We start from the raw sequence: 21997 nt of genomic DNA on the forward strand, positions 1-21997 counted from the left end.
GGTACAAGTTTGCTCCCTGCTCTCTCAGTAGATCGCAGGAAAGGAACACAGAGGGGGCAGCACGGCACACGGGAACAACCGCGGGACAGGCGGCAGCGTACGACACAGCTGTCCTGACAATGCGAGCTGATGATATGGGCGCCCGGAGAACTGGGCCGCGTAAACGAATGCATTTAACATCAGGTTCCTAGGCAGGAAAAACACAGCGACTCAGTGCTTCACAGCTCAGCCCTGGTCATTTCCTCTGTGCTCGTTTTTAACGTCTGCTCGTGGGTGTGCCTTCCTCCCCAGCGGTCTGCGCAGTTCCCGAGTAAATACTTATTCCACAGCATCGCCGTGCAGCATTCCACGTCTCTTTGTGCTAAAGAGAGCTCCTTGAGCAATCTGCTGTTCTTCCGTTGAATATTGCTTTGTTTAAATAGTGGAGGGGAGGTCTCTCCTTGTGCCGTGGCCCATGGAGGGGTTTGTAAGTGCTGCCCAAACAAAAAAAATGCCCTAACGCCCTTATGTCAGTTTTCATTCCATTATTCCCATAATAGCTGGGCATTATATTGGGAAGGGAGGGGGTCACTTCCGCAGGCCCGAGAGAGAAGGGAACAGGTGGATGGTGATGTGGTGAGTGGGCTGGAAGCTTGTTTATGGACTGAGGAGAGTCCAGGAGTGGGAGTGAGGGCCTCATCGGTCAGTCTGTCATCCCTCCACCCAAACACACACACACATATAAACATACATATACAAACACACACATTCACAAACATATTCACACACACATGCACACACATGAATACACACACACAGGCAAATTCACACTATCAAACACACACACTCTCTCACACACACACTGCATCTTAAAGCTTTTTCTACTGGTAATTAGGAGTGTAGATTTTGTTCATTTAGCTTTGCAGGTGATTAATCAAATGCCTTATTTCATTTCATTTTATCATGGAAGTGAAATGGTTGTGCAAGAGTTCGGGGTAGGGGATGAGTGAGAGGCAATTTTGGCACATAATGTGGTCACCTCAAGAGCTTCAGTCATTCCAGGTGCAAAAGCCCCTTTCCGTCTGCGGAGCCGGGTGTTCATCTCATCTCAGAACGACAGCCGAGAACAACGTTATTTACAGTGAGCGTTCCGACGCGTCGTCCTTTGGATCGAGTCCATGAGTGCGAGGGCGGCTGGCACAGTTCTGCTGCTGGCACACACACGAGGGGGCGAGGGGGGAGGGCGGGAGGGGGGCGGGAGCCGGGGGCGGTGACGGGGGAGTGTCCCGCTCTCAAACCCCGTTGACCAATAGCGCGGGGGGAGCGGGGCGCTGGGCCGCAGAGAAGGTGTCCTGCTCAGAATCTGCAGAATGCTCCAGGGACATGCGACCGAAGCGGCTCTCCAGGTTGGTTCTTTTCTTGGCGGCGTTGCTGGGGCCGTCGCTCTGTTCACCCTCAGCTCCCTCTGCCCGGTCTCCTGAACACACACACACACACACACACACACACACACACACACAGAGGCACAAAGTTATTAAGAGCACACACACACCTTCAGAGCAAGAGCTTTTACATTTGCATTACATTCATTACATTTTTACTCTTATTACTCTGTCGCTATTCTGTTCACAGACTAGTCCGTGGTCTGTATTACAGGTACTTTCCTCTGACCTCCAACAGCCTCTTCCTGTAACTCAAATGGAATGATGTGTTTGCCTGAACTTCTGCTTCACTCAGTCTTTCCCTCTCAGGTGAGGATGCCAATTCCCTTCCGTATCACAGGGTCCTGCTCTCTCACACACATGCATGTGTTTAATCTCATCTCTCTCTGGGTTTCTCTCTCTCACTCACTCACTCACTCACTCACTCACTCACCTCGCTCCAGGTCGCACTCCGGGGACGACGCCCCGCTGCACTCACTCCGTGGGCCCAGGACAGGGGACATGAGCCCGAATGCACACAAGGAGACGGGGCCCGGCAGGTCCAGACTGCTGGGTCGGGGCGAGGAGGAGGGCGAGGTAGAGGGCGAGGCGGGGGCCGAGGCTGGGGGCGAGGCGGGGGGCGAGGCGGGGGAGGACGTGGAAGAGGGACACGGACAGGGCAAGTCCGGGGGGGAGGTGGCAAGCCCCGAGCTGATGCTGCATGTGGACCGGGTCTCATAGTCCTCCTCTGACATGCCACTGTTACAGCTCTCATCCTCGAATGACACCGACACCACTGCAAGACACAAGAGAAACATCCATTCAGAGGACCTGGCAAATCTCTGCAATCTCATTGGTTGAAGGAGGAGCCCCACCGTTACATCACTATAACCTACAAAGACCCACAATTCAGTACTTTTGTGCACAACTTTCAGTACAACAGAGTTTTGCCAAAGTCAAAGACACCACGTCACGAATGGAATAGGTCTCTGGGGTATTTATTACCAAGGTAATTCTCAATACATCTTGTAACACATTTGTTAAGCAAGTGTCCTTCTCCGGAGATGATTCCATAAAATGCTGGTCATAAATCTTATGCATTCTGAACGACTGACCTTCAAGTGAGGAATCATTAACTTTGCTGTGAAGCGGCAAAAATTCACAGAATCGAAGAGCATTACCCTTCAAACCCAGACATAAACAAACAACGCTGTTTCGAATGGCCCTTTCACCACGACATCACTCTCAGCTGTCATCTGCTAGCTGTCAGCTACCATCCACAGAGGCAAATACAGAACCAGTAGCTGCTGAAGCCCGGACGTAGTGACTCAGTATGTCACACATGGTGGAAGGGGCTGGCCGCCCTACTGTCGTGACACTCACTGGATATACCGTCCGACTCCATCTTGAAGTTGGCGATGTCGTCCCCGGAGACGCCGTCGCCCTCGGCGCCCACGCCCCGCCCCCGGGGCCCCATGGCGGAGGAGCGGCGGCGTTCGTGGATCTCGTCGGAGATGGTCTCCAGGTTACGGAGCGCCGTCCGGTACTCGGCCTTGGCCAGGGCCAGCTTGGCCTGTCGCTCGTCCACCTTCTTCTTCAGTTGCTGGAGGAGGGGACGGGGAGGGGGGATCACCACAGAGAACCGCACAAAGAACAGTAATGGATACAAGGGGAACCCGTATTGGGTTAAGACACCACACCCAAGGGGATGCATGGTCAAAGCCCATGTGTGACATCAAGGCGTTTAATGCATACTGTTGCAGTAATGATCCAGATGCATTCCTCTGTGTGTATATGCGTGTGTATGTATGTATGTAAATGTGAACGCACCAGGAATGATATCATTCCATCTCAAAAGACTTGAGCCCAACAACCATCATCTCAGAACTTCTTGCTCCCTCATTTATTATGTTTTGAGGTCTCATTCCCTGAAAACATCTATTTGTACTGTAACCAGGTGTGTCCACTAGATCAGCGTTTCTCAAACCTCTCCTGGAGTACCCCCTGCCCTGCATGTTTTAGATCTCTCCCTGCTCCAACACAGCTGATTCAAATGATCCACTCGTTATGAACTCCTGAAGCTGCTTAATAACAAACTGATCATTTGAATCAGCTGTGTTGGAGCAGGGAGAGATCTAAAACCTGCAGGGCAGGGGGTACTCCAGGAGAGGTTTGAGAAACGCTGCACTCGATGATGCTGCCTGGAATTGGTCATTTGAAAGACAACAAAATGAAGGTATGTAATTCTCTTCACAGATAAGTGTAATCGTGACAGTTTTGGACCCAAACAACATGCCATGTCTTTAGAGTTTAATTTGAGGAGTACAGCTCCATACTAATGGTCAACATGGTCAAAATGATTTACTTGTGTCTATGCAAACATTAAACATTTTCACAAAAAACAGCATAAGATGTCCCCCCCAACCTCGTGATACAATGGCAGAAAGTTCTGAGATGGGTGGTGTCGAAACCTCTTCTCTTTACATCGTTTGCCATAAAACGAGCCTCCTCTTTAATGTAGAGATTACTGTATTATTAGCCTGCTGAAATGATTTAGTACGGTCATGTGTCAGACTCCACCCGAGAAGCAGAGCAGGGCGGATGATGACAAACACAAGGCGGCAGGATGTTCTAATGTCTGCGACCTTCTCGGCACCGCCCGCATCGGTGCACTGACGCAGCTGGTGTTTTCTCTATTACAGGCACATATGATGCAACCATCAGAATCCCCGCGAGGTCAGACACATGTGCACATAATAATTAAGCACCTACCTCAAGCTGCAGATAGTATTTTGCCTTCAGTTCAAAATAGGGCCTAGAGAGAGAGGGGGAGAGAGAGAGAGAGAGAGGGAGAGGGAGAGGGAGAGGGAGAGAGAGAAAATTAGTGTGATTGAAAAAACCCTGGAATAGTACAGTATGCGTCACCATGGCAACCGTGGACCTCGGAAAAAACACGTTCCATCACAGTGAGCCGTCACATTCCCTGGGCTCCCCAGGGGGAAAAACAGGGCCGAGGCTGCCAGAGAGAGCGAGAGAGCTCTCGTTTTCCTCCAGAACCCAGAGGGCCGTCTCACATCTGGCCTGCATTAGTCCCAGGCGCAGCTGGCTGCCAGGGAGCCATTCAAATGTAAACACCCAGCCCTGGCCTCCAGCAACAGCAACAGCAGCCAAACCGCCCAAACCCAGGCCTCCAGCGGAGGAAGGCAGTCAGAGCCCCCGGGGCCTGGAAACAACACTTCTCCTGTTTCAGATACCCACTTCTTCAATCACCCCTACAGCCACACTCCATTTTTCACCCAAACGAGCACCATTGACTATTTCATGTGTGAAAGGAGAACTGAAATGGCATTTACATTATATTATATTATTGTCATTTAGCAAACACTCCTATGCAACTTACATACAGTAGGTTACCAATTTTTATGCATTTATACAGCTAGATATTTACTCAAGCAATTCTGAGCTAAGTACCTTGCCCAAGGGTACAACAGCAGTGCCCTTGCAGGGAATTGAACCAGCAACCTTTTGGTTACGGATAACGCTGTAAATGACATCCAGCGGTCAGCGTCCTTCCGTGGGCGGCGGCCGGCAGACCCGCTCACCTCGACTTGTTGATGGTTCGCTTCAGCTTCTTCTCCAGCTGCTTCATGTGGCCGATGGCGCTGTTGTATTTCGCCGCCGTCTCCTTGTGCACCAGCTCGCTGCGCGCCTTCGTCTGCTCCGCCTCCATCACCTGCAGCAGCCAATGAGGAACAACTGTCAGCCTCTGAGCTGTTTTTTTTTTTTTTTTTGTTTTTAGTCTCTATGGAAGCCTGACACTTTCACCCTCATTCAAGAGGAAGAGGTGAGTCAAAACAGTCATTGAATTTGAATATTACATACTATTATTATTACTGTTACTATTCCTACTGCTAGTCACCTATGCAACAGCAAAGACTAAACTTGCAAAGGATGAAATTCTGAGCACTGGATTATGGGTACTACTGTTGGAGGAACACTTTAAGTGATGCCTAACCGCTACTTACCCTCTGGGTGGCGTGGTTGAGCATCTCCTGCCATGCCGAGTCAAACTGCCGGCTGTCCTCCTCCAGCAGTCTCTGCTCCGCCAGGGATATGGTCTCTTTGGCAGCACGCAGCACCTCTATGGCCCTCTGGTAGTCCTGTGTGGCTCTCTGAGCCTCCAGCTGGGCCTGCACACACAGGGGAGAAACACTGCCTCAGGATGGACGTGCGTCACCCAGGCCCCCGGTCACAGTCAACCAGACACTCGGTCACAGTCAACCAGACATTCAATAACAGACCCTTAGTCACGGTACACCAGACCCTCAGTTCTGAGGCTGAGTGACAACCAAGACAGTCTTCTTGCCAATGTGGGCTGTCAAAGAACCAGTCTGCCACCAACCGCCCCCCCCCCCCAATCCCTCCAAACCCAGCAGCTGTGCTGAACCGAGTGGACAACTCACACAGCCACAAACCGAGCCACAAACACAACAGACAGCATCACCTCAGCACAAATTCCTATTTGAGCAGTAAATATGTCACCAGGGCAGGGAATTTTGGAGCAGGTCGACCTGCAGGTGTGAGAGAAGGAGTAACACCCTCTTCCACCTTGAACATCCATCAACGATGCTTGCGAAACAGAGTGACCTGCTAACACTAGATCTGTCCTCCAGAGCAACGCACAGGACACGCACAGGACACGCAGCTTTCTCAAGGAGTGTGCCAGCTTCGTACACACATGCTAACCAAATATCAGCCTGTTCCTGCCCAAAATAGCTGAACACATGCAGTTGTCATGTGTGTTTTGAAACATTCCTGGGGGAAAAAGCAACTTAAGGAAACAGCAGGTACCAAAGGTCTAAATCGTTGACCATGAATTATGGTATTACATAATGTGCTTGTGTAAGTGAAGGGCTAGTTATGTCAGACCTGACCATTTCACATATCTGGTCAAGTATAAGCTGTGCATGTGAGGTCTTATGCATGGGTCAACAACATTATATAGGACACAAGTGAAGCCCTGGAGGACTGCACAACACCCAGCAAGCTTCAGGGTAAACTACAGATAAACTTAGAAAATTACATTGCTACTCTTCATCGTCCAACCTTGAGACACAGGCATGGTTTAAATGGCTATACCTAGACACATCACCTTCGTGTGCATGTACTACTGAAAGACAAATCTTTGCGATATCACCGTGGATTCCCTGCCATTACAAAAAACAGCTGTGTCACATGACAAATGAGTTTTCGTAGATGAAATGGAGTGTAAATCTAAACATGGTTTTCCCCTTAAATACACTGCAGTACAGACTCAAACCGGTAGTCTTTCCAAGTTTCCCTTTAGCCCATATCTTCAGTTTGCATAGCTGTGAGGAACCACATCAAGAGTTATAGCCCTTTCGGTTTTGTTTTTAACCTTTTCTGTCATTATTAACGACCAGGAGACCTGCTGGTCAACATACATACAAATGCAGACTATTTACTTACTTGTCACCTACTGTATATGAGTAAATAAGATCTGCTTAACCACTTGAAACTGCCTGACAGCCCAAATCATAGGGTGTTTGAGGTTAATAATAATACAGGCTAATATGAAATTATGAAGAGCTTTTTTTAGATCAGTGAAATTTCATGCTGTGAGATACATGCTTAAAATGCATTTTACAAGGATGAGTACTCCTGGATAAGTTTTGAAACTGAAATCCTCCTCCACGTGGATAAACTAGACAACAATATCACACAAAGGGGTAAGTGAACAGGCTACACAACCGAGTTTCTTCTACATACAGTTTAATCCATGGGCTTCATTCATCCTCAAGCGCATGCACAAATTTGAGGTTCAGATGAGTGTACACACACAGAAAGCCCACATCTCACTTGTGTCACTTCCAGTTGCTTATTTTAACACTGAGAGTCGGTGTAACGGCCATCGTGTGTTGCCATGGGGTTCCTTAGTCAGGGCATTACTCATCCACCCCGCCCTGCCCAGAGTAACGGCAATTTCAGCGTTTTGCCATGGGAGAAAGCTCAAATTTGATTACGCCTGCCAGCGCAGCACATTCCTCCAACAGCTCGTCCCTTGTTCTCTTCACATGACGGGAGCCTCATACAGTACGTTGAAGACACTGTCCTGTTTGTGACATCTCATTCCATTGTAGCCACACGCAATCTCATCCGGGTGTTTACATGCGAAAATCGGCTACATCCCCCACCGTAGTGGACCGTGGGGGAACCATTCAGCATTGTGGGAGTGCATGTGCACAACAGAAATTCTACCCAGCAGGATCGTCCCTTGAGAATCTTCAACAAAGATGTCGGTCGCATGGGGAGAGCAGACACTGACGCTAAAAGGACACACTTATGGTACAATGGATACACTTATGTTCTACTGGGCTGGAAGTCGCTCTGGATAAGAGCATCTGCTTAATGAATAATGTAAATGTAAAATGATGCTTCAGACAAAAGGCATACAGTCTCCTCATGTGCATAATAAAGAGTTTAATATGATAAAATGACACATGACACTCAATGTAGTTGCACCCACACCTAATAGATGATGGACACCCCACCAGGACTCCTCCAACTTCCTTCCTCCTTCATATAAAGCCAGGGACTCACGGCACATATAAGATGCCACACTTCTTTTTTTATCTGGGACTGCTATTTTTAACTTTGCTTCAAAGATAAAGAAAACATCAAAGTGTGGTACTTCTTCCCAGCTGTCTGATAAGAAGCTGCATCTGAACAAAGGAATGTGGGCAAAGAGGGGTTGAGTCAGTCAGTGAGTCCGAGCCCGACAAAGCGTGGAGTGTTTCAGAATTCTGGGTATTTCCGTGCCACTATGTGAAACACAGTCAGTGCCTTCTCAATAATTCAACCTTCTTGTTGGAAATATGTCCACATCTGCAGACCAGGACTCAGGCTAAGGTTAGAACACAGGGCTTTCTGATCACCAGCCCCATTTAAAAACCCACCTCTACAAGTCAACACAGTTTCCTCTCCTTCCATGTATCTACTCCAATTCTGGGAAGAACATTGACTGCGAGGCCTTCTGAGCATCAGGCTGTGGCCTGACTGGACAGCATTCTCAGCCCAACCAAGACCAAAGAGCAAACCATACGTCAGAACGAAGAACGCAGCCACAGTGATGTCTTTGTGACTTTGCAGAAACGCACCCCAAAACAAATATCTTGACCTGACTGCTGTCGTTTTCTTTTTTCCATGCCCTACTTTTCTGTTTAAAACCCACGGAGGAAACTTTGTGAGCCTGTTTATGACTGTTAACGGAGCCATTAGAGGCCGGCCAGGAGACATGACTCACAGCTTGGACAGCGGGACTTCCACTCAGAGCTCCCACTGAGAGCCTCCACCAGGAGGCCCATCATATAAAAACATTCAATAACGGAACAAGAATGCAATAATGTTGTGGAGTTTGAGTTCACTTTAAATCCCATTTGATAAAACAGGAGATTAATATCAAAAGATTTTGATATAAGTACTGCTTGTGAAACTGCTTGTGTCACAGGTTGACACAGATATCAGTTCACAGAAGATTACAGGCTATAGTGTATCTCCCTGCTAGACTATTAGATTTGTATGATAGATTTTTCCAGTTGCCAGGGACAAACATTTTCTTTGGTCACAAGAGGGAAGGCCAAAATGGTCCCCCATGGGGAGAGAGAGAGAAGTAACCAGATCCTAACCAGTCTTCTCACTCCACACATTCATCACTGTGTGGCAAAGCTGGCTACAGACGTGCCCGGAGACTTCTCAAGGGAGAATGACGCCATAACATGACTTCATTCAAGCTCGTATACCGTGGCCCCTGACCCACAGGCCGTGCCATCAGCTGTGGGAGTCTGAGAATGGAGGTGATGAAATGTTACTGTTGGCCGTGACCAATATGTTCTGTGAGGTAGGAAAACAGGCCTGACTTCACCAACAACAGTGAGTCTCAGTTATGGCAGCAACAAAATCCAAATTTGCATTTAATCCACTCAGATGTTACAGCTGTTCATTAAAATGCATAATGAGCTTAACAGTGAGACAGTGTGAGATGAAATTAATTAATAACCATGTTTTTATTGACCTCATATCTGAGAGCCAGTAAGATTTAACCCCAAATTAAAGTTGAGAGGCAAGTTTCAGTACCACACAGAATACATACAGACCCTTTTTGTTTTTAGTTTTCTGTTGTGAATTCAAAAAGAATAACTCATGGTTACCTTTTGTGTCACCTGACTAGATCTCACTGACATTCCCACTGACACTGACTGTTATTCTTGAGCTCCATAACAAAACTGCAGCCCAAATCTCAAATTTTAAATCAGTCAAAAATTAATTGCCCACAAATGTCCTCACAAAACTGCTGTGACACATGCACCATTACATAAACACTATGGAGACAAAAGCCAAAAGTATCAGATGGCCTCACAGGAGCAAAGGACCCCTGGCTCTCTGCTTCAACTCAAACGCCAGTCTGACGCGGACACAGCGCCAGCCCTGACGTGTCATATATCCCACCGCAGCTGCTAGAGTCCTGATCTGTGACGCTATGGTTTTGGAAGGGGGGAAAGGGGGGGGAAAGGATGCAAAGCTGCTTAGCAATCCCCCGCCCAGCACCCTCAGCACAGCCATACTGTGTCATCGCTGTGGCGGGATGTTGAATAATGGCGCCTGGCGCCATTCGCTGCCGCGTTTGCGTAACTCTGCTGACCGGAGTGCCCGCAGATCACCGGAGCATGGTGAAGTATCTCAACAGCCCGCAACGAGCAGCTCCACACGCTGCGCCCTGACCCGCCGGTCTCTGGTGGCTCTGAGCTTCCCAAGATGGCCCCCATGGGGGAAAATGCCAAATTTTATGGCGTCGTTTTGGAAATGACGCTGGTTCCAATTCCCGGTAATCCCTGGATGCTTCTGTCTTTATTCTGTTTCTCATAGAGCTTATTTGTGAGGGACTGCTTTAACCATTAACCAGATTTGTAGCACATCACCACCACAATCCCTCATTCCCCCTTCACCCAACCCCACCCCAATCTTTGGCCACTTTTTAAACTTTTTTCTAACTTTCTAAGTATTGTGAGTGCCCTGTACAAGAACCACCAAATAAAAATATTGGCATTAGTATTGGTATTGGTATCAGTATCTGTATTAGTATTCCCTTCGTAACATTTCTGTTTTAGTATGGCCCATATGAACCCCTCTGACCAGTGGCTGCTGTACAGTGGCTGCTCTACAGAAATAACTCCCCAGGTGGATTTGTGCCCAATTCGTAGAGTCATCCCACCTGCCTACAAAACAGTAACGGCAGTCGACTCAGAGGTGGCTGTGCTGTTCTATGAACTGGGTCTTACGGAGCTGCTCAGGCAAAGCGCAGCACTCTGCAGTCCTGGGGAAGCTCGGGCAGGGCAGCCAGCGCAGCACAGCTTGAATTTTAAATTGGGCGTTGTCCTCCAAAAAAACAACAGCAGACTGCCTGACCTACTTCATTCAAGTCCCTTGCTTTCGATGACGTGAGGGAAAACAAGGTAACAATGTATATTTAATGAGAAGGAAGGATACAAAAACCCAGCTCGCACTCTATACTGAAAAAGACTAACTGCACAACAAACTCCAGTGACCCCACACCTATTTCTGACCCACGATCTCTGACCTATTTCCTCCTCAGCTAAAGACAGCAAGAATGACCTCACAAAAGAGGTAGTTTGCCTGAAAACCCTTCACCCTGAGAGTCATATCTGTTGTAATGTGATATTATAAACACTGTGAGCTGTAAAGCTTGCTTTTATGGCACATATTTGGAGTGCCCGGATCAAAACAACCATTTAGTTCCTCAGCCCTTCCTTAGCGCTGATCACGTTATATTATATGATTACAGACATTCGTCAAGTCTCCTGTTTACCCCAGAGGTAGTTATACGCTCACAGTGTCTTCTACTTTCAAAATCCCATCTATCATAAATATGACACAGCTGTTCATAAAACCACATGGGAAAGTACAAATGCTGCCAAAGATTCCTTAGCCACAGCAACTAAATGCATGATTAAATGTTTAAAGTGAATTAAAGTTGAGTTTCAGCCCCTCCTTTAGACAAAAGGCTGGTATGTTTTGGTACAATGGAAACCACATAGGAGTTCCCTACATCTCCCTGAAAGTCCCCCTCATTGGAGGACAGCAAACAGCAAACCGCCAGCAAACAGAGACAATTATCATGTTGCATAATTCATTTCAGACTGGCTTTTTAAATCTCCCCCGTCACCATCCAGGGAACCCAGCACAAGCACCAGCAATTAAGTTGATCCAGTCCTGCCTGGACCAACGTTCAATAGCAGCACTCCATGTTCAACAGTCCTGTGTTTGAATGAGCGGTATTAGGTAATACTAGCGTGCAGTGTCAGTCCAAATGTCCTGGAGAACCTTAACATACATGCCCTACTTTCTGTACATATAACATTTCATCACGGAAAGATTGTCTAGATTGGCAGGGGAAACCTTTCCAATAGGATGAAAATGACTGGAGATTAAATGTTATTTTAACATAGGCTATATTTATGTTACTTAAACAACACAATTAATTCAAAGGTATTTTCTGGTATTGCACTATCCAGTGACATACACAAGAGGTGGATGTCAGGACTGATGCTGGATATGGAGTCTGAGGGAAGGCTATGAGGTTGTTGACTCCTCATTCCCACCAATCACAGAGCAGGACAGTGCAGAGGGAAGAGAGCTTTACAGATGGGAACCAGGAGGCATATGGAGGACAGCTGACAGGAAAAGCTGCAGGTATGTGGTCCGCTAGAAAAACAGGTATAACCGGGAACCATACAGGAACTTCCCAACCCCCCCCCCCGAAAGTTCAATGAAATCTCTATCATGTTATCACTTCCGTGTATATATTAAAGTTGCAGTAAATTCTACATTAGTAATTTGACAATGTATTATGAAAAATGGTAAAATTTTTTCGTAAGGTCTGCCTCGCCAAATGCTTTGAAAGCACTTACGTTGTGTTGCCATGGAGAAAACCACTTCACAGAAATGGAACTGTTAGCAATTTCCCAGCAGACGGCTTGATGGGAAAAGTGTCACTAACATCTGTGCTAAAATAGTCCACCGCAGCCAAAACACTGGTTTAATGGGGAGCAGGAGAGCAGCTTCTGTCCTGGGCACACACAGCAAGAGAGGATTGTGGGATTGATTCGGAGACTCCCAGGAATACCCCACAGGATCGCTCCCCGTTTCTCAGCCCTGGGGGAATGAGACTATCAGGAGAGGGTACAGGGGGTGGGTATAGTTTTTTGAACTGGGAGGCTGTTGCAGGGCTTTCTCCTCCTAAATGACCAGTCACTCTTGTTTGTTTGAGGCAAATACTTCAGCCACTGTTTCTCATTGGTGGATTATCAACTGGATTATTTCAGGGCCCGGTTCCTTCTTAAACACTCTTAACTCTCTTACTTAATACAAGGAGCACTACCTACAAAGGAACAGTTAAGCCCTGCTCACGCCCGAGTCCCTTCCATCCTATTAGCAATCACACTCACATGCTGTGACCTCACAGGGCTTGGGACAGCTCTCTTCACTGGCAGTGAAAACGCAGCGCTGCCTATAACAGAATGGCATTCATATCATCTATTCTTATCTCGTTTCCATGCCCGTGCCCACTCACACTCCCCCCACCCCACCCCGTCCCCACCTCCCCAGCTAAAATAAGCAGTTTAATTAGCAGGTTAATTCAGGTTCGTCCGGTGTGAGAAATGTGGGCCGTGCCTTGCGGCCACCCAAAATGCTGATCCAGCGCGGGCCTGTGGATTGCGGGAAGGACGCGTGCGCCCATGACCCTGGCAGCTGGCAGCCCCCGCAGGTCACGCTGTGTCGGCGACGAATCAGCACAGAGAATGCGGTGGGCGGACCTCCAGTGGGCATGCCAGCTGGGAAGTCAACCCGATCCTTTGTCTGCAGACTGGGCACGTGCGGGGCACAGCGTGTTGAGCAAGTCTCGTCTTTACAGGAATCCAGACAGAGACAATCGCGCGCGGTCACACGGGCCCCCTCTCGGTGCCGCTCGCAACAAACCAGACTGTTGACTGTCCCCAACACAGCCTGCGCCCTCACAAAGAGTCTCTTCAGGGGCGAAGAGCTGAAGAGGGGGCGAAAACAGTATGGGGAAATGATGACAATAGCCTGGGACTGACCCTGTGAATGGGATCTATTTTTCCCATTCCCATAATGGGAATGCAGACTCAAAGCTTTGTGCATGACAAAGTGCCTACTCAACAATGGCTGTCCAGCTAGCTGGGTTACAATGAGTCTGTGCACAGGGGATGTAGCATGTAATGTGGCATTGAATTTTTAAAAATAGGACTCAGAGTCACCTTCCTCAATCTGCTGGTGACACAAATGCAACATTTTCAACTCTATCAGGTGGCCATGACAGCAGTGGTGATTTCCAGACAAGTAACTCTCCGGGATTCATTCAAAACCAGCGGGCATTTTAAGAGTCGCCTCACTTAGCAGCAGTTCATTTAACTCCATACAGTAAGACTGTCTGTGCATGGCAGACTTGAAATACAATAGGTAAACAAGAGTATCTTAAGAGGAATTGCTATTCAGTAAAAAAAATAATAAATCAGGTGCCATATTATGACTTCTTCCAATTACAATGGCTTGATGGTCAATTGCCTCACTTATGAACACTTACTTCACACTCGGCTGAAGCAGAATCTACACTGGATTTATTGTTGTGATTGTAAATAATAATTATGACATCATTATGATTTCATCAAAATGTCCCTGCTCCATATTAGTCATCTACAATCCTGCTAGTGCTACTACTATTTTTGCTACCGTTACCATTTCTGTTGCTACCACAGTCATGCACAGATGACAATATGTAGCAAGATATATGACACAAGGTGAGGTAGTTAGAAAAAACCATGAAATAACACAAATGGCACTCTAAAATAGCTAAAAATATTGTTAATAAATATATATAATATATAATATTGTTTAAAAATATTATTTTTTTTGAAAGAAATTCATACCTAGGCATCAAAGTCACTGTGAGTATTTATCTAAGAAACAAATTTCAAGGATTTAAGCATTAGTCTTTACATCAAAAAGGCTTTGTATGCATGTTTCTCATTATCTGAATCAGGAGTGTACAAACTTTTGACTGGTACTGTATATGCATTTCCATGCTGGGTTTGAATATAGTTTACACATCCAGTATGACATTGACAGACTAGCTAGCCTAGGGCCTGCCTTCAGTGCCTAGTCTAAGACTTGTGCCAAGAGCGGGGGTTTTTACAGGATCTGTATCATAACCGCTGGTGACTTGTGTAGGGATTGTGAAGGTTTTCGGTTCAAATCTCACGTGCGGCTCTCCCGCTGAGAAAGCAACATTCCCCGAGTGGCCCCTGCAAACATCCAGCTGTGTAAATGGATGATACATTACAATGCAAGCTATGCGAGTCTCCCCGGGTACAGGAATCTGCTGAGCAAATGACAAACGCAATGTAACTCTACCCTGCCCTAATGAGAGACCGGTTGCTTCACTACAGCCATGTTCTAATAATACTAATAAATGGGGACATTTATGCAGACAAGAGGGAGAAACAGCTCTGCTTCTGAAGCAGCATTCCAGACCATAACAGATGTATCAAAGAGCGGAGGGCTCTTTCAAAAAGATACGCCCAGAAAGCAACTTCTTTTCGCAACTGACTCACTAGCTATTCCCGAGGGACTGGTACATATGTTTGCAAACAAGCAAACAGGCACACCCCCTCAAACTACACTGAGCCGCAAACAGAAGGTTAACACCTTGTTATTTGAATTGCTCTTAAACTGATTACATGCAACCTCACCAAAGATGGAAAAAAGGCTAGAAAGTGTCTCCACTCAAAGTTTCAAGTAATTTGCAAATACAGAGTCAAGGGTCTATTTTGGTTTTCCGCTCAACACTTTGAATTAAGGAAGCAAAAACATCTAGTTTGTGTATGACAAATCATGTTGAGAACACCAGAAGCCTACATTCAGATTAGGAGAGGCTGTTATTGGTTCCTCTAAATCGGAGATCTTTCCATTATAGCATAACAGATATGCTTCACAGTGGTTAAATATACCAGGCATTTAGAATGAGGAACTGAAAAAAGTGTAATAATTGGCTTTACTTGCAGTTAGTGTGATCAGAATGAGCTGTGCTTGGGGCCAGAAATGCTTACATATCCATAAGCTTATCGCCACATATGCTTCCTCACACAACCCAGCACATGCAGTGTATTAGCCCCACACCGCAATACACCACATGCACTCCATTTCACACACAGACACAGGCACGGGCGCACACACACACACACACACACACACACACACGCGCGCACACACACACACAAACATCCTCACTCACTCCTTCTCTCTCACACACACACACACACACACACACACACACCAACACCACCACACTAATTCCCCAATGTCTGTTTCTTGGTTCAGCTGAGAGGCTTTGGAAGAGACTTTAATTCAGTCACTTTTACCCTAGCTCAACAACTTGTAAATAAGTAGCTGAATGAGCACTAACTTGCAGGGTAAAAAGTCAACTCCACTCTTGAAAAAAATGAGGGAATCTGTTTGGTTCCGTGTACCATGCATGTGGAAATCAGCCTTGCAAAGGCTGTCAACATGGTGTCTTCTTGCTACACTCAGCTTAACCTAAGTTTATTCTCAGATTCACATGTTAGCCAATGATGAAGGTAGAGAGCAGTCAAAGGTGCTTCTTAATCAACTGTCTGGGTCATCAAGTCTGCCTTGGCAATAAAAAAGTGCTTGAACTCTTCACCCTGCCTGCCTAAGGCAGAGGTGTGCACAGTGGTAAGGAGCAGAGCTTGTAACTCAAAGGTTAGCAGTTTGACTGATTTGATGTAGGCTACTGTTTTACCCTTGGGCAAGGTACTTAACCTGAATTGCCTGAGTAAATATCCAGCTGTATAAATGGATAACATCTCAGAAAAATTGAGGTTAAGGTCTGTAACTCGTTATCAATAACACGTGTCTGCTAAGCAAACGTAACATAGCATAATGCAATTTCTATGCCATCTAAATACAAAAAAGGGAGATTTCATTAAGATTTTCACTAATGCTACAATAGCCCTGTGTTTGGGCTATGATGTCTTCTGATCTAAACATTAAAATCAACTGTAAACTCAAATATGTCAGTATGTCACATGCCATTATAATCAAAAATTTCATTACTGTGAATCCACTGCAGAGACTACACTGCAGACATCTGTTTGTAATTGAATATGGGATTCTGAAAGGACCCATTAAAGGAAAAAGCTATATGTCATTCTGGAACCAAAGCAGATTAAATGGTGGGTATGAAATAGCATTGCATGTCAATAGAGCAATCCCTATCCAACACGGCTGGCTCCAGCATGCCTCAGTTTGATTGTCCTGTCACAGCACAGGTTGGCCCAGAAGTCTGAGGCAGAGAAGCAGTGGGCGTGGCCTCCTGGGCCCTCCCACAGGTCGTGTCAATCTTTACCTGCCGGGCTATTCGCCGGGCCTCCCAGTAGGGCTTTGAGTCCTCCACCGGCTTTCCAATCTTCTTCACCAGCTCGTCCAGCTTGACCGTGGCCTCCACTAACACAGCGCGGAACCTCTGCCGTGCATCCTGGAGGGGGGAGAGGAACCAGAACCAGTAATGTGACCGTTACACCATTTGGTCAAGCTGTCAGGGGGGAAAGCACCATATAATCTCATAGAAGAAAGTACACAAAGACCATCTCTATGCACGCCCATCCTCGGTCAGAGTCGCCAGCTGCAGCACAAGACCCATGTTTATAGGGCCGAGTTTGGAATGTGGCTCTTGTCTAAAGAGCGTGCTTGTGTGCTCATCCACTTCACTTCAGTTCTGGCACTTAAAAAAAGCACGGTAGTCACAGAGTAGAGCGGTCTCCTCTAACTGCATTTAGATGTGATCACGTTAATAGGGTGTCTACGACAAAAAGGCCTCAGACACAAACAAGCAGGAAGTCAAAACAGAGATCTTCACCAAGCAAGCAAACATCTGCTTTCAGCAGTCTGCACTGTCAAAGCTGAGCATCTTACCAACAAATAACTTACTGTGGGGTTTTCATTTTTTGTAGGTCAAATATCTGCACTATTAAATCTGTAAACCACACGAAGAGCATCAAGAAATCATCTTGGAAGTCACTGACAGATTAATGCAAACAGCAGCCAGCTGAAATGGCAAATATATCACCTTAACGTCTTAATTCCTTTTCTGGTAACACTTGCTGCAAACCCTCAATTCCACCCTGGTAATTGTACCTGGATCTCTACGGACACCAGCCTGCCAGTCAGCTAGGTCTTCATATCTAAAATTAGACTGTAAGATCTGTCACCTGGTCAGAGTGCAATGCAAACTTAAAATATGAATTTGAGACTGACTATAACAATCTCCCCACTTACAACAGTGCTGTGGGCAAAGATAATGGGCGTGAAATGGGCAAGAGGAAATAGACTTCCTCTGACATCACACATCCTGCTTAGTGCCAGCAACAGAGGGGAACTGCAAACAATTCCGGAGAGTGTTGTGTTGTGGGTTACTGTCGAGGAATGGCAAACCCAGGGAAAATGTTTGGTTGGACATACAAAGCTATATAAGTTCATAATGCATCACCTTGCAAGGACCATTTATTTAATGACAGCTTTCCTTAGGGTTCATTATGTTCATTAAGTTCATTATGTAAAACCTACCACTCTAATACCACCTCATATCTTACAGGGAATGTTAAACTATTATATATAGTATATACATGTACAATAATGATAATAATGGTAGGATAAACTACTGATTCTATGACGGATTACTGATATTCATTTAAAGGTGAAGTTAATAGGATCAGCCTGGCTGGGAGCTAAAATGCGCCTTCTCTCCCTGTTCTCTCCCATTTCTGCCAGTCTCACAGGATGGAAGCTGTTCCAGGACAGGGGCCTATTCTGTTGCCCCACTTTGTGTTGAACTTAATATAATATAATATTTCAGCTGGGGGAGTATGGACAAGAACTGACAGCATGTGTGAGAACTGATGTTCATTTTGACCGATTTTGTCATTTCAGATAAGAGGATATGGAGAAAAAATGGGAGCATTTTTCTCTCTGTCTGTTTTATCTGATAGTGGTTTTGGATGATGCCTGAAACTGGATGCGTGTAAGTATTTAAAGGTACAGAAAAGTTTTAGAGGTCTGAACAAAGAAGTAAAGCAGACATAAAGCTGAACCCTTCAAAGGATCAGGGATATCCTAATATGGACACTGCATGAGTGGCCCATCGTGACTCTCATTGTGCACATACTTTGGCATAGCAGAGTGGCAGAGTGGGAAAGCCTGTCAGATGGTCAGTGAAGGGAATATAACATATCAAACATATTATAATACATAATATCAGATGAAGCAGATGTGTCATTGTTATAGTCAAGAGCAAAATTCCTTGTACTTTCCTTCACATGTTTTTGGGTTGCTCCGTTATGGCCAGTCTTTAGAAATATGCTAACAATGTGTTATCTAAACAGATTAGGTTACAGATTGTGCCTGTCTATGCCTGCTTACTGATGATTCTGATCTCAAGATGAACTCAGCATAAATTCCTACGTGCTGGGGTTTACATCTCCTAAGACGACCACTGAACAGGTACTGGCTTTAAACCCTTCAGAATAGTTTATTTAGAATGCACTACTACAAGACTGAGTAGAGCACAGCCTTCCACAGCGCAGGCATCAGCTGAGACTGATCAAAAAGCTATGCCAGCTATAACTGGACAAATATGTCACAAGAATGCCTTCACACCAGCTCTATTGGTCAGAAAAACAAATCAAAATGGCATGCGATAATATTTCCAAAGAACTGATAAAGTCTGGTGCTTTATGCTCTGATCTTCATGCGAGCTATCAACTTACTTTTGGTTATTTTTCAAAATACAGTTGTCTTCAAGAAGATATATGAGGGCCTCTGAATCCTTAGCTGTGTGCCAATTCTTAGATTATGCCGTTTGAAAACCTTATAAAAACTCCCTCTTACTCCACTGAAAGTTGTGGCACTTTACTGTCACTTAACAGCATCCAAAGATCAGCCAGGAGAATACAGTTTGTTCACCTGCAAAGAGGTCATACTTCACAGTGTCACATGAGCAATATTTGAAATTCATATCCAGCGCCACCCACAACTCAGATTTTGGGAGTTATTTGCAATCTTCATAATGAAAATATGCTCATGTTATATTACACATTCTTTCCCAAGGCTATTCAAAACAAAAAGCCGGGGCTGAATCAACTGAATCAACAAAGACAAATACTGAATGGTCATAGGGCAAAACGCCATCTGCAGATAGGATATGGTTTACAATATACCAGCAATGAAACAGACAATTAAACTGTTTGTATAAAAGCAGGATGTGATGATGTTTTTTTGTTAGGTCACTATCAGTGCAATATTTTTCCAAATTGTAACTTACTCTGCTTTGAAATTCATAGACAAACAGATTGTTTGATTCACAAGCATAACTTAGCTCCTGGCCCATTACTCAACTCTGACCATTCACATTAAGACAACTAAAACATCTTAATTTCAAGATGTGTTACATAATGTGGGCAGTCAGCATTTTTATTTAAGAGAGTCATCTTACTGGAACCCACTGCCTAAGAGTATCAAGATTTAAAACATGGCTACATACACACAAACATGCACACACTGCAACTTTCTTGTGCTATACCAAAACACAGGGTATTCTTTCCCAGGAATTTCATCCAGCTGACCAAAAAAAAAAAAAAAAAAAAAAACAGCTACAGTCTCACCGCCCCTCAAAAACTTAACAAAATGCAGTCAGCCTACCTCCAGTTCTGTCTCCCATCTATTGATGTCATCTGTGGACTGATTCAATTTCTCTAGTTCACCCTGTTCAGAGAAAATGGAGAAAACACAGGAGAGAGCAGGGAGAGAGGGACAGGGAGAGTAGGGAGGGGGGGATGAGGCAAGTCAGCAACATCTGGAGCTTGTTAAGCTTTGTGAAGAAAGTCTTTTTTTTTTTTTTGAAGAAAAACAGCCATCTTTATATGCGTGACCCACCCGGGCCTACTTCCACTCTTGAGGTTTCATAGGAAACAAATTACTTATGTATGAGAATAATTGTGTTCTTTTCAAAACACTACTTAAACCCCCCCAAAAAATCCAAACCACAAGTAATTTGAAACAAACCAACAACAATGAGCCAAATAGCTTCACAGTGAATATGCTGTGCAGATATTATTATGGAGATAAGTGCATGCGCCAAACCATGGAAGAAGGATTTTGTTTATTCACTTCACTTGAACAAGAAGGTGTGATGTTTAATTTGCTTCCCTTTAAACTATAAAAATATGCAGACGCTAAAAGATATGTGGGGGGAATGGTGATACGTGATGTAGAGCTCAAATTCAGACCACCGGGGACACAAGACTTTCTTTATGCTATATATAATTCTTCATCTGACATCCGCAACATGACATATACATCTATACACCAACATTCATAATAACTGTTTCTTAACCTGCTGCTGCTAGTCACTATCACCTAACTTTGGTAGACTACGAAACGCCAATCATCTGAAACTGCCGCCCTGAGGGTCTATGCCACCAGATAACCTTGGCTGCGCCCACATGATCACGTTCACACTCCGGCAGACCGTGGAAGCTACGCAGCCATCTACACACACTCTAGCAGCCAAAATGTACAGAAAACCAGTGGCTAGATGTCCGACTAGGCTGCCTAAAAAGTCCTCAGCGGTAATGTAATGCAGAAATGTAGCTGACTAGACGGCGCACACACACTTTCCCCTTCAAGTGCACTTCGCGTTTCATTGTTTAATCTGTAGTCGTTTTCCCTCGGTTGCTCGCTTTTACCTGTATTCTGGGATCCACCTCTTCTTCCTCCGGTAATTCACAGTCTTCGTCCGATTTATTTCCCTTTTCTAAATTGTCCATTTTGGGCAGTTTATGTCAAATGATGTTGCCTGCTCGGAACAAAAGCTAAGTCCGTCTGCGCTGCAGCCTCAGTGTATTCTGACCGATTCTTTCCCGATTCCACATGAAATGCGTTGCTCCGTTGATGAAGTAGCGTGAATCCACTGCGAGTCTCGGGAGGATATTTACTGCGACGTTTGATCAAACGATTGATGAAAATAACAGACCATAGTCAGGTCGCAATAACACGAGCCCCTGGCGCAACAGACGGCCTCGGTTGCAACTCCTCTACGATCAATGCGACTACGAAGGGGTAGGATGGAGTGCGGTGGGAAGTCGCTCGTTAAGCCCGCCCCCTTAAGTGGAAAAAAATCACCTCGAATTGTTTATTTATTTATGTTCTTATTTATTTACAAAACTGCACTTTGCATTACAGCAGCTGTCGCGTGTTTATTTAATATGTGAGTATTATATACTAGAAAATTAAAAATAAAATATATGTATGACAATATACATTGTGGTACTATGCTTGTCGACCAAGTTTTCGTTCATTTTTAGCTCCACAAGAAGCTGCATTTCGTAAAGGTGAACGAACAAGTCCAC

The 21997-nt window shown here is 45.5% G+C and overlaps 1 protein-coding gene across 1 annotated transcript; it reads right to left on the reverse strand.

Moving 5' to 3' along the window:
* Positions 1 to 1224: 1224 nt before the first annotated feature.
* Positions 1225 to 21681, reverse strand: LOC118796580 (SH3 domain-binding protein 5-like). The gene is made up of 9 exons (XM_036555550.1): positions 21335 to 21681; positions 20289 to 20351; positions 16942 to 17070; positions 5426 to 5590; positions 5003 to 5133; positions 4173 to 4215; positions 2784 to 3003; positions 1855 to 2196; positions 1225 to 1456 (listed from the first exon to the last, which is right to left on the reverse strand). Exons 1-9 carry the CDS (start codon positions 21413 to 21415, stop codon positions 1272 to 1274), a joined length of 1359 nt encoding a protein of 452 aa, XP_036411443.1. The 5' UTR covers positions 21416 to 21681; the 3' UTR covers positions 1225 to 1271.
* Between the last annotated feature and the right edge of the window lie 316 nt (positions 21682 to 21997).

The sequence above is a fragment of the Megalops cyprinoides genome, chromosome 21, assembly GCF_013368585.1.
Source record: "Megalops cyprinoides isolate fMegCyp1 chromosome 21, fMegCyp1.pri, whole genome shotgun sequence".
Classification (NCBI taxonomy): domain Eukaryota; kingdom Metazoa; phylum Chordata; class Actinopteri; order Elopiformes; family Megalopidae; genus Megalops; species Megalops cyprinoides.

Coding starts and splice junctions, on each gene's coding strand:
- LOC118796580 (XM_036555550.1), bottom strand. CDS start 21,415: ATGGACAATTTAGAAAAGGGAAATAAATCGGACGAAGACTGTGAATTA. Junction 17,071..20,288: donor GATGGGAGACAGAACTGGAG/GTAGGCTGACTG, acceptor TCCCCCCTCCAG/GATGCACGGCAGAGGTTCCG. Junction 1,457..1,854: donor GGAGTGCGACCTGGAGCGAG/GTGAGTGAGTGA, acceptor GTGTGTGTTCAG/GAGACCGGGCAGAGGGAGCT.